Genomic DNA, 13,144 nt, shown 5'->3' on the forward strand with positions numbered 1-13,144 from the left:
ACATTACTGGAGCTCTGAGTGGAGAGGCTGAGCGAGGCCTTATCACAGACCCTCTCTTGCTCTCAAAGCCCTCTAGCCACAACAAAGAACGTACTGGCCTTTCTCTGTCAAACGCAAGAGGAAGAAAGAGGATGAGAAAGGGGAAAAAAGGGGGGGAAAGATTATCTTCTGCTGCTACTTTCTTTCAGCTGCTGCTAGGAAACGTGCTGTATCTGGGGCCCACTCATCATCACTGTGTGTGTGTTTCATGATAGCACAGCTGTGAGGGCAAGACAAGCCTTGATATATAGTTTTCACGAGGGAACGCAGGCCTGTGTTCTCAGCACGTGCTGCCACGCAGCCAACACAGATATACAGCAACTGGGTGTAATCATTGTGTTGTATAGAGTGCATCTAAACTCTGTAACTCTGCTACATGCTGAACATTTGAATCCTGGTATAATGTAAAACTTCAATCAATAGCCTGGGCTATTATTTGCTTAAATCACTAAAATCAACAGGCCTTTGGGATGTATGGGATATTACTTCTGCGTCTAATCAATACTGTACCTATGGTGGGGGCTCTGCGTTGACAAATGCAAGGTCTTACTGACCTTGACCTTTGACCACCGAAATCAAATCAGTTCACTGTTGAGACCAAGTGAACATTTGTGCCAAATTTGAACAGAGTCCCTCAAGGTGTTCTTGAGATATGACGTTCACAAAATGAGACAGATGAGGTCAGAAAGACGTGACCTCTGACCGCCGAAATCTAATCTGCTCAACACATCATCAAAGTGAATGTTTGTGCCAAATTTGAAGAAATTCCCTTTTAACCTTGTGAAAGGTCACAGCAACCTTGACCTTTGACCCATGACCATCAAAATCTAATCAGTACATCCCCAAGTCCAAGTGGACGTTTGTGCCAAATTTGGAAAAAAAAAAAAAAAAAAAAAAATCCCTCCATGCGGTACCTGAGATACTGCATTCACGAGAATGAGACAGACAAAGTCATAGTGACCTTGACCTTTATTCACCAAAACTATTCAGTTCATTGTTGAGTCCAAATAAACATTTGTGCTTAATTTGAAGAAATTTCCTTGAGGTGTTCTTGAGATTTCATGTAAACAAGGATGGGACATTGTATTTCCTGATCTTTGCTGAGCAACAGTTTTGCGTCAAAGGAATTAAAGGCCTGTCCCAAATATAGGCCCGTTGAGTTCTGTTTTATGGTTTATCATAACGATATTGTTGTAATAGCTTTGTCAGATAAAAGCTTATAATTTAGGAGCATTCATGTGTATTGGGTCTGCCTCCATTTTCGGCGTAACAGGTGTCAGAGGAGGTGGAGGTCAGCACCTCCAAATCTGGGGCCACATTTTTTTGCCGGGAAACAGTGGATTGCCCTCTCCAGGTTGGGAATGAGTTACTGCCCCAAAGGAGGGAGTTCAAGTATCTCAGGGTCACATGTGAGGGGAAAATGGGACGTAAGATGGATCGTCATTGTGGTGAAGAGAAAACCAGAAGGCAAAGCTTTCTATTAAATGTTTCTATTTATGTTTTTCATAAAAATTAATCTAAATTGTGAGTTGTGTTTTAAAGGATAAAGTGGTGTTGTGCCGGTACGCTGGGTGCTATAATCCTAGAGTGCTGTAACTCTCTGATGTGCTGTCTGTTGGCGCTACATCAAATGAATGATTCATACAACCCGAAAACATGATGCCTCTGGCCACGGCTGTCACCGGCACAGTTATAATAATCAGCGGATTAATCGATAATGAAAAGAATCATTATTTGCAGCCCTATTTATTCCTCAGAACTGCAGCAAAAATTGTGTGTTACATTACTCACTGGAATACTTTTGTTTCTTAGCCAAACTTCAAATCCTTTTTTTGTATTTCACATGTGTAGAAACAGAAAATGAGGCATTGTGGTGTAACGAGGCGACAGTCTTACAGCTGGGAGGGATTTACTGACCGCTCAGCAGCAGCCAGCAAAGCTTTCTACAAGGTCCGACTGCAACAGCCCAGCTCACTGCTGTGCTGTGACTTTACTGTGGAACAGTGACACAGTCAAATGCACAAATGAGAAGGACATGATATAACAATGTGTGACGTGTTTCACTTTGCTTTGTTTGATTTGTTTTCATTTCAGCATTTACATCTGGGACAGCACTTTGTGTCGCTTGGCGAACATGTATTTCACGACTTACCAAGTGTGAGTCATAAACACTGAAGATAAAAAATTGTTGATTCTTAAGTGAATACATTTTTGCACCCCTATTAAAAGTCTAAAAGGACAGGAAGGGATCTGAAGTAGAATGAGTTTATGTCTGTAGGTGTACAAAGTACATGTGGTAAGCTCCATACATGTCACTATGTCTCCAATCACACACCTCAAACACACAACAACATATATGACCTCTGTAGGTGTGAGTCTCACCAGGAAAGTGGCGATGGCTGTGCCTATGATGAAGCCAGCGATGACGTCCGACCAGTGGTTGCGGTATTCAGCCACACGGTTCAGACCGGTGAGAAAGGCCAGACACATGAGCCCGAGAGACAGCACCGGCTTGGCCAGACGAGTGCCCTTCGCCTGCACCGTGCACGTCACATACATCTGCCGAGGAAGAGACATGCAAGGATAAGATCATCAGATTTTTCTCACATCTTGTAAAACGACTTGTATCATCACTTTCTCAGTTAAGAAACATTTCCAAACTCAGGACCCTAATCTGCCGAGTCACAGTAAGTCACCCAAGCTGAAAAACACACCACTACTATAACACCAGTCTGCTGCTGAGCCGTGCAGCGACGCTCGTCTTACAGCAGTTTAGCCTTTATTGGCTCAATATAAACTCCATTAAGATGAGATAAGACAAACTTTTATTGATCCCCAGCGGGAAGATTCAGCTGACAGACAGCATTAGTACAGATAAATAGAAAAAGTGAAAGAAATAAATGATAAGTGGCACGTAAAAAAAACTAAACAAAAGAAAAAGAAACAACCCAACAGAGACAATATGGAGATAAAAACCGCAGTGGAAACTAACAGCAGTGTGCTTAATGTAGTAGACTCTGCAGCAGAGTAGCAAGTCTATATTAACAGCATACACCAGGCTGATGGTATGATTATGTAATAGTACTCAGTGTTTGTCTGTATTAATAATAAAATGTAGTATAAATCCGTCCATGTAGGAAGCACAAGTGATTGTGAATCAGCTTCAGCTGCTTTGGTGCAAATCAAAGTGACAACAGGTGCAATGGAGAGGCAAAAGCAAGACAACCCCCAAAAAGGGAATGGTTTCACATGTGGTGTCCACAGACAGCTGCTCTCTCCTTATCCTTCCTGACTGATTCTTCTCTAGCCTGGTCTTCTGCTAGTGAATGAGGGTGGCATGAGGGCCCCACATCCTCTAGTGGGACCTGTGCTCACAGCCCAGCACCGTGCAGCTCCATCATTCACCAGAGAACACCACGAGTACATATGACAGGCGTGAAAGAGTCTGGAGACACCATAGTGAATGTTATGCTGCCTGTGACATCATCCAGCATGACCAGTTTAGCGGTTTACTTTGATTTTCGGTTTGATTTTGAATCCAGCCCTCAGTGGGTTGAGTGGGTTTTTGTTTCCACTGACCGCATTTTGTTCTCAATAAATTATACAATACAATACAAGATTTTCAACTTGAATAATTCGTTCATCAAGATCTGATGTGTGATTGAAGTTTGCCTTAATGTTTTTGAGCAGTGTATCAATTAAATGACGTTATCTACCAAGCACAGGAGCAGGTCTTTGCATATGTTTTGATTGACACAAACGTGTGTTTCAGTGGAGGTGCATGAATACCATGCATCCTACAACGCGTCATATAAGCAACCTTGAGGACTTTAATTCTGTTTAGTTGTAAATACTGGAGTCTTGCATATCAAATGTCCCTGACTCCTACACTGACACATGAGGATTCCTTTGCTTTGTGAAGAGACTGGTGTATAAGGTTCTGCACATAAAGGCTGATAGAAAATATGATGAAACAGGTGAACATTTCTTATTGGTTTGACGGCTGATGTAAAAATCGGAGATGTTTTGCTCATAGAAGCTGTGTCGGTGTGTAAATGACTGCAGACAGTAGGAGCCGTCTACGTGACTCAGCTCGTGCTGCGTGTCTCCGACATGTTTATGAGGATAAAAACTTTTCCCCCACTCTATATATTCTGCTGATGGAAAAATGCGGAAAATCAACATTATTTTAGTTTGACTTTCAAAAATATTCTGAAATTTCCTTCCTGTGCTCCTAATGTTTTATTAAAACCGCTGTGGTGAAATGCCACCAGACAGCTGTGACTGTGTGTAAATATGAGCTGATATGTTAAGTCTCTCCTCGGGGCATCTTTCTATTTTCTCCACTGTATTTAGAGAAGTGCTGGCAGATCTGCCACTGGAACTGTGGGATGAAAAAAAAAGATACCAGGGTGAGAAAGAAATAAGGAGAGAGAAGCAGAAGGAGAATAATAGATAGAAAAGAGGAAAGGAGTGACAGAAAAGAAAGAAAGTAGACGCTGAAGATGATACCCAGAGGGAGGGAGATGTAGAAAGTAAGTGAGGTGGGGGGGGGGGGGACAAACATAGAGGGGAGGGAAAGGAGAGAGGCGAGGATGGAAAAGTGGAAATCAAGTGAGAAATGGGGAGGAGTGCCGGAGAAGCTATCTATCGCAGGCAGGGAGGGCACACCTCCCTGCCCTTCCACGTGCCTAACACTTTGCCTGATGTTTCAGTTGTTTACCTAAGACATCAGCTCGTGGTAACTATTACTGACATTAATATTTTTTACTGGAACTCGCAGCCCTAAAACATATCGTTCAACATAAACCTGGCCTCCAGCGTCAAGATCCTGAACTTCTCACACCCATGGACGGCCGTATAAGACCGACAGACGATGTCTCTGCCATGTGTGGTCTTTGTGGTAACGACATAAAAGAGACTCAAGAGGAGAGATAGAGCCTGCAGCATCATCATCCTCTCCTCCTCCTCGTCTTTCCCTCTCCTCTCCATCTGGGCCTCACATGAAGTGCTGTAAAAAATGCATCATTATCGTAAGGCCTGAACTCTAATCTCTAAAGTGATAGCACACTGTAAAACCACTTGATTATCTCTCATTACATCACTGTCTTTAGATTAATCTGTCATTTTCCCATCAGGTCGGCTCCAGATTCATCACAGATTAAACATTTCTCAAAAGCTGAATTTAGTATCTTTAGAAACATTGTTAAAGATGATCAGATAATACTTCACAGCATGCATTATATTCTGGCTAACACTATCTATGAATGTTTTCTTTCTTTGAATAGTGTCATGTTAGAGACCTGATATGTGTCTTTATATGCACGTATTAATATGTTAATAAAAACATATTTGCTAATAGGTATGTGTGTGTACACTATGTATAAATTGAAGAATAATGTTCATATTTTGGGCAGCCCTTTGATCGTCTGGCAACCTGTCCATGGTGTATGGTAACTGGGATAGGCTCCAGGCTCCATATTATAGACTAAGACAGGTTTGTGCTTTGTAAGATTGATATTTAGTAATCACTATTATATACTGTATGTATATGGGTTATTTTTGTGTGAAAAATGTTAAACTGCAATAAAATGTGCATGTCAGTCACTTTAGTCAAAAGAAAACTTTATTTCCATTGCAGTTTGATATTTGGTGGTATGGCTCTCTTCTGGGGCCTCTCTGCCCTTCCACGTGCATACGAGGAAAGCCTGAGGCAAGGGGAGCACACCTCTCTGCCTTTCCATGTGCTTACATGGAAAGCCTAGAGCAGTGGCTTTGGATGTGAGCAGAGTCTGACATCGTGCCCTGCCTGAACTTACGCTACGCTGAATATTTAGAAAAGTCCAAGGTCAGGGGCGTAAATGTAGACAGTGCAGGCAGTGCCGCTGCACTGGGGCCCATGATGTGGGGGTGGGCCCTCAAACAATGTGCTGGGTGGTGCATTGGCCCTTATGAGTGATTGCCAACTTGGAAATATTCAAAAACAAACTCAAAAACAAACATTCAAAACAGTGCTGTTTGCTACATATATGCCCTTGAAAAAGGCAAACCCATCTTCATCATGTGTTTTTCTTTATTTATTTGTAAAGAAAAAAAAAATCAACAGCATCTATAACAAAATGATATGCTTATTCCAAATAGACTATAATAAACTATTAGCTAATTAACTAATTGGGTAATATGTATGTTGATGTTATCCAATGTCAAGTCTCTGATCATGTGACGAGATGATATGTGCAAAATAGCATGCACTAGCTTACCTTACACCATGGTATAGGTTTATAAACATAAGGAAGCTGTCTGTTTAATTTCACTCAGTGACTCATGGAGAAGGGGTGGGATTTAATAAGTTTATACTTCCCCTCCTTTTCAGGTGTGTAAATCAAAGTAATTGTACGTTGTCAATTTTCTTTTACATTTTGGTTTTCATTATTTGTAAATATGACTTTCTCTCCATCTCTCTGCTTATATGTCCATTTCTTTTTTTATTTTTACAGGTTGGAAATAAATATCAAATATCTATGTCAATATACACTCACCAGCCACTTTATTAGTTACACCTGTTCAATTGCTAATCAGCCAATCACATGAAAGCAACTAAAAGCATTTAGGCATGTAGACATGGCCAAGACAATACCTTGGCCTACCAACGCCACTGACATCAGGGACCCAAACCTTTCAAAGGTTAAATTATATTTGAATTATTTTTTTTCTGCTATGCTCAGCATCAGGATGTGTTAAAAAATAATAAGATCATACAAGCTGGGGGCTGGTAAACTCACGCATGTTATAACCTTTTGAGACCTTTGACCAACCATGTGGCATTTGTGCAGGGTGGAGGAGAGGAGCGTCTGTTACTGTACTTCCTGCTGAAAGGCCACAAAACAGCCTGTAGCTCTGCAGGTGGAACAGATGCACCACGGAATAAATACGGTTCTTTACAGTGAAAGTTCTTTTTATAGGAATACATATATTTGATGTAGACAGATGTAGACCTGTGAGTCAGAACGAGCGGGCTGATTTCTCACCAGATTCAAAGCACACTCGGTACACAATGTGTTTTCTCAAGCTACAGTGCCATACATGCATGTTAATATCCAATGTGGCCTCGTTTTAGTGCCATGATATCAATCTTGGGGAAAATGGAGGAGGGAGGAGCAGAGAGACAGAAACAGACAAATATAGACCAGAGGAAACACGTCTATGTTTGGCTCGAATCACTAATCTGTTGTGTTGAGGCAGCAGACAGCCTCTGAGGGCTTAATTGTATTTTTCATTGGAGTGCGCAATCTCTTCCAAGGCCAGATCAAATGTTTCCATTTCTCACTCTGAAATTCATTTATTCTTCATCTCTTTGATTATTCAGGGCTTAAATATATCATGTGTTTCCGCTTGCAGGGTAAAATGGCTGCATGGCGGAGCTGTTTGAGCGAGCATTCTGGGAGGTTCTTTACGGTTCCTCTCCATTAACGGGTTAATGAAGGTCTTCAGTAATCAGCACATCCTGTTCAAAGGACCCCATTTCTGCAGTAATGCTCCACATCTCCTTAAGCAGTCCCCTGACACAAGGTCTGCAAGGCTTTAACTCTATTAGGGATGTCAGCAGTTAACCATTGCTCAGTTAACTGCAGAGAATATTTTTGGCTGGTTACACTTGTTGGTCTATGTATTAACTTTGCTACATCCCACCACATGATAAGAAGCAAATGTCACGGGTATGCTCTGAACCCAGTAGCAGCACCAGAGACAGGTGGGCAGTTTGTAATAGTCTTTAATGAAAGTTTGTCAAACACAGATCGAGCAGGTCGGGGATAAAAACTTAGGGAGTCTGTTTGTTGGTTTGGAACCATCCAAGACATGGTGTAACGGGCGGGTGCTGGACCCAGATTCAGCACAGTGGCGCAGAGCGACATTTGGTAACGACCTTTATTTTTATACAAAGTGAATATGAACTTGAGCTGACGAAGATATTCTGGTAATGGTTCGTTCTTGGGGCTCAGAGCTCACACACAGTCTCTAGGTTCAGGAGCCTGGAAGCGGGACCGAGAACAAGGACGTGACTTCTTGGACTTGAACAGTTCAGTCCGTTAGCAGGCAGAGGTAACAAAGAGGGGCTTACTGATGGCGTGGTCGAGAAGGAGAGGGGTCAGAAACAAGAGCAGTCCAGTGAGGCAGCAGAGCTGACAAGGGATGGCAGCAGGGAAGCAGAAGCCAGGTGATGGACTGAGGAGCCGACGGGCAGGTGAAAGGAGGACACACACACAAGGCAACGTGTGGCGTCACACAGATGGATTGCAGCAGTAGGCAACTGGCGAGCAGATGGCAACACTCATGCTGAATCATCGTCGCAGGAAAACACCACACAGCCACAGGCAGACGGAAACTGGAGACGTTGAGGCAGAACTTGTGGTCGGGGAACAGACGATGTGGACAGGTCAGAGGTAGGCAGGGTCAGTAACAGGAGCTCAGGCAGGTAAGGAGTGCATGTGGGCAAAGAACTACCTGGCAAAGAGTGTGTGTGATGGAGAGATTTATATACTGGGCTGATTGGCTGTGGAGGCAGGTGAGTGGAGCGGGGTGATCAGGTGGGAGTGGCTGGCAGGTAGAGTGGAGAAACACTGGGAGAGCAGGGCAGCAGAATGCAGGCTGTGACACATGGGCTCAGTCCAAAGCACTTGGTGTGGCACACCGAAGTAGAGAGCAGGTGACTCAGTGGCGTCCGCTGGATGCACACACAAGCAGCAAACAGTTCCAGTGTGTACAACGGTACCGTGAGGGAGCAGGCAGAAGCAGATGTCAGAAGAGCAGGATATTCAAAACCAGGAGTACTCACAGTAGAGGCTGCCACACCAGTGTAAAGCCGACCGTAGACAGAGAGGGACTTGTCAGCAGTGATAAGTGGAATCTGCGGTGCACACACAAAGACAGAATGTGCAGCCAAACAAGGCGAGGCAATCCACAGCAAAGAAGTCCACAGGTGGATGAACAGGTAAACTTATTTTGGAGAGGTGGGTGGCGATCTCTTTAAACAGCCGCGGGGAACATGGAAGCAGAGCTCTTGGTCGGGGCCAGAAGGCTGAGTGGTTAACCAGGGAGCAGACGAAGCAGGAGAGTCAGAGTCAGGCGGCGTAAGCAGCGAGGAAGCAGTCCGAAAACAAGCGCTGGAAAGTCTTGCACTGAGGAGAGTCTGTGAAGCTGGAGTCTTTGTACTAGCAGGAGGTGAAGATCCACAGGTGAGGGGCATTAGCTTGATGAGATGGGTGTGGTGGACTGGCAGGGGTGAGAGATAGGTAGGTGTGGTGGAGAGGCAGGGTTAGTGAAAAGTTACTGGGTTAACTGAGAGAGGGCCTTGTATGGCAGATATGATGTGCAAGGTACCCTGGGTGTGTTGGTTGGTTACTTTGGCCAGGAGACGTAACTGATAAAAGCTTGTCTTAACAACATTGTCAATTTGTTTATCAAATTTCAAATAACTGTCAAAGATCACTTCCAGATCTCTGACAGTAGGACTGAACGATGAAGACAAGGTGCCAAAGCCAGTCGCCACAGTATCCCCAAACACAATGCACTCAGTTTTGTCTTCATTTAAATGCAGAAAGTTTTGGGCCAACCACTGCTTGATGTCAGCAATACAGTCAAGTAGGGAACTTTGTGCATCAGTACCTCTAGGCTTCAGTGGCAGATAGATTTGCAGATCATCTGCGTAACAATGAAAAGAAAGGTTGTGTCTGGCTTTAATAGACCCAAGTGGTAACATATATAACGAAAATAGAATAGGGCCAAGAATAGAACCTTGCGGGACCCCACATGAGAGAGAGGCACTGGAGGAGCAGGAATCACCAATCATTACAGAAAAGGTTCTATCGGACAAATAAGACGTAAACCACTGAAGTACAGTGCCGCGAAAGCCAACATAGAGATTCAGGCGTGACAGGAGGACTGTAGCAGAGGACTTTTATTTTGATGACACATTAAAGACATTTACAACATAGGCTGATACAAAGAAAGGCATAGAAATTCACAAGAATGCAGGAAATTAAGAGTTTGATTTTGTGGCAGAGGAAACCCAAACTTCCTGTTTCAACGTTGAAACGAAACCTTCATCACTGACCTGCACCCAGTGTTGAAGAGAGCTGCTGTCCCTAAACATATCCGTGCATGTCCAATCTCTGCAGGCATGATTCATGTTACACTGACAACTATTATCAGGCTGGACCGATCATACTGTGGTGTGTGTGTGTGTGTGTGTGTGTGTATATATGTGCGTCCTTCACCAGGTCAAGGGTGTTTCTCCCTGTGAGCCTTTGCTGCTTGTATAATCTGTCACACACTATTAATTTTATATGTAGATGCACAGAAAAACCTGCAGGTTGACCTCTCTAAAACCTCACAGCACACATACAATAATGTTGGACCTGATTTGACCTGAGACTCTTCAGGTCAACTTGATTTGTCTTAACAGCCTTTGCGAGCGCTTCATAGCTGGGTGCACGCTCTAACCTATTTCCCATTTAATGTCAGACATTAGTAGCTGTTGGCATGCTCACTATATCAGAGGCTTGTCAGCTAAATGGAGAGTGTGACATGAAAAATTCAACCTGAGGAGACGAAGCTGAGCAGCTCGACACGGGTTCAGACATCAATCTCTCCGTCTTGCCAAGTTCAAATGGTGTCCTGTGGTAATACTGAGGGGGACCTGCTCAGACAAAAGTGATATGGAGCCAGCACAGTCGTCGTGTTCATATATCACACTGATTTAAAAGGGACTTTCAACGATGGATTTCACTCTGGGCTCTCGTCAGTTAGTTTTATGACACAGATCTCTCAGAGGTCAGCCGGATATTAACCCTTTGTTTCAAGTGGTATCAGGTGCAATCAGAGTGGTCCAACTCTGATATGATGGATGACATTTTTATTGTAGTTCAATACTGCACTAAATATTTAATTCCGACTGGCCCTAAACAGACTACCTTTTATCTCATTATTGTTACTACTATTATTATTTATTTATCTTTATTAATTTGTTTTCTTTATTCTCTTTGTTTTGCTTTCTGTCCTGTATCTTTTATATTTGTGCTTTTGTGCTGTTAAAATGTAAAAATCTTTAGAAATAAAATCTTTGCCGAGAGATGAAACTCTGTTTTATCAAACGTGTGCTCATCCATGAAGAAAATATTTTTTCCAGCGGATGTCTTAGTTACGACATGATTGAGCTAACTGGAGTAGTTTCATGTCGTATCCGACAACGGGAGGCTTTTAACAGATGACGTCCTGATGTTAGCTTTGCTGCTAGTGTTAGCTGTCCCTGTCAGCTGCAGCCACTGATGCTTTCTAGACATCGTGATTTCCTAAAACTGAATAAATACCACACATAGCAACACAAAACTGCTTTGCTAGCTCAATCATGTTGTAACTAAGATATCCGCTGGGCAAGATTTTTTTTTCACGGACCGTTTAATGAGTCATTACCTATTACAGACACCGCTAACGGCTAACTGGGCTAACAGCTAACGGTTAGCCCAGCTAAACGTGCACACAGACATAGTAATGTTTGTTCCATCATTGTGTTTATAGACTTTACAAACATCGGATTAGTCCAAACGGTGATACAGTGATGTGAAAATGTGATATACAGGCTATATATATAGCTAAAGGCTCTGCTGGTTTTCTACCCGGAAGTATTTGTAAACAACAAGGCGATTCCCTCTATAGTCCGGCCGGACGGATGAGTCATGGCCTTGTAAAAGATTATTTGTTTCTTTTAGTTGGCGAGAATGTGTCGCCGCAAACGCGACAAACATCCACTAACTTTGACGGCGTTTTCTGCGAGCACGGCTGAGCCATTTTGTATCGCTACACGTGTTTCTAGTGGGACTATGTTTACAAGCACAAGAGTTCAGCGAGCCACTGAAGGACCGCCCTGCAGATTTACTATTGGTTCTGCAACGTAGGGAGTTTTTTAAACTCTGAAATTGTATCCGCCCATCTAAACACAAAATCAGGGAGAAAGTCATCAGTCTTTAGTTAAGCAAAGCGTCTGAAGACTGACTTGTGAGTCTAGTGTGTGTGTGGCATGACTGGCTGAGGTGTCACAAAGGGTCAGACATTTAGTAATTTTGCACGTGATGTTATATAACACAGGAAAATAGAGACCCTGTGAATGCAACCCAGTCTCACTCTGAAGTCGCCAGATACCGGCGCTTGGTCAGTGACCTCCGGCATCAGATACTAATGAAAAAGCAGTGGCATCAGGGACACACGCAGCCAGACAAAAACTTAAAGGGATAGTGCACCTAAAAATGAAAATTCAGCCATTATCTACTCACCCATATGCCGAGGGAGGCTCAGGTGAAGTTTTAGAGTCCTCACATCACTTGCAGAGATCCAAGGGGAGAGAAGGTAGCAACACAACTCCACCTAATGGAGGCTGACGGCGCCCCAGATTCAAACGTCCAAAAACACATAATTGAAAGCACAAAATATCTCCATACTGCTCGTCCGTAGTGATCCAAGTGTCCTGAAGCCCCGACATAAGAAGTTGTTTGGAAAAACGTCATTTGAACTCTGTTTTTAGCCTCATTGTAGCCTGTAGCTCTGACTGCCTCTCTGTGCACTGAGCACTTGCGCGAGACCGTGAGACATGGGCACCGCCTTCATGTATATTCACGTGCTTTCGCTGGTCTCGCACGCGTGAGCTCAGTTACGGTCATTTTTGGGTGCGCTATCCTTTTAAGTTAACGCAGCCGAAGTCCGAGTAGCGTGGCCAAACGCAGCTTTACAGTCTTGTTATGGTGGTGACATTACCTCATGCAACCATGGTGTAGTTGGTTTTAGGGATGCACGATGTTGGATTATTTGCCGATATCCGATATGTAACAACTTATTTGGCTGATAACCAATACCGATATCAATATATCCACTTTTTCCCCACCCATTTCAGCGATCAAGTCTCTTCTGTAGTGGAAATAACATCATCTTATAAATGCATACTCTTATCATGACGGCCCACCAGCAGATGATACCTCTCAGTGTCTGCAATATTCAATCATTGTACAAATTAAGAAAAAAGCATATTGTCCGATTCTGATGGTTGATTTTAAAGCCG

The 13,144-nt window shown here is 43.3% G+C and overlaps 1 protein-coding gene across 2 annotated transcripts in view; it reads right to left on the reverse strand.

The window, feature by feature from the left end:
* plppr5b (phospholipid phosphatase related 5b) overlaps positions 1–13,144 on the reverse strand; it is a 173,469-nt gene that overhangs the window by 19,289 nt on the left and 141,036 nt on the right. For both annotated transcript variants that reach the window (XM_049565616.1, XM_049565617.1), the window contains one exon: positions 2,422–2,598. In XM_049565616.1, coding sequence (XP_049421573.1) covers positions 2,422–2,598 — 177 coding nt within the window. The remainder of the gene's footprint in view (positions 1–2,421; positions 2,599–13,144) is intronic.

The sequence above is a fragment of the Epinephelus fuscoguttatus genome, linkage group LG21, assembly GCF_011397635.1.
Source record: "Epinephelus fuscoguttatus linkage group LG21, E.fuscoguttatus.final_Chr_v1".
Classification (NCBI taxonomy): domain Eukaryota; kingdom Metazoa; phylum Chordata; class Actinopteri; order Perciformes; family Serranidae; genus Epinephelus; species Epinephelus fuscoguttatus.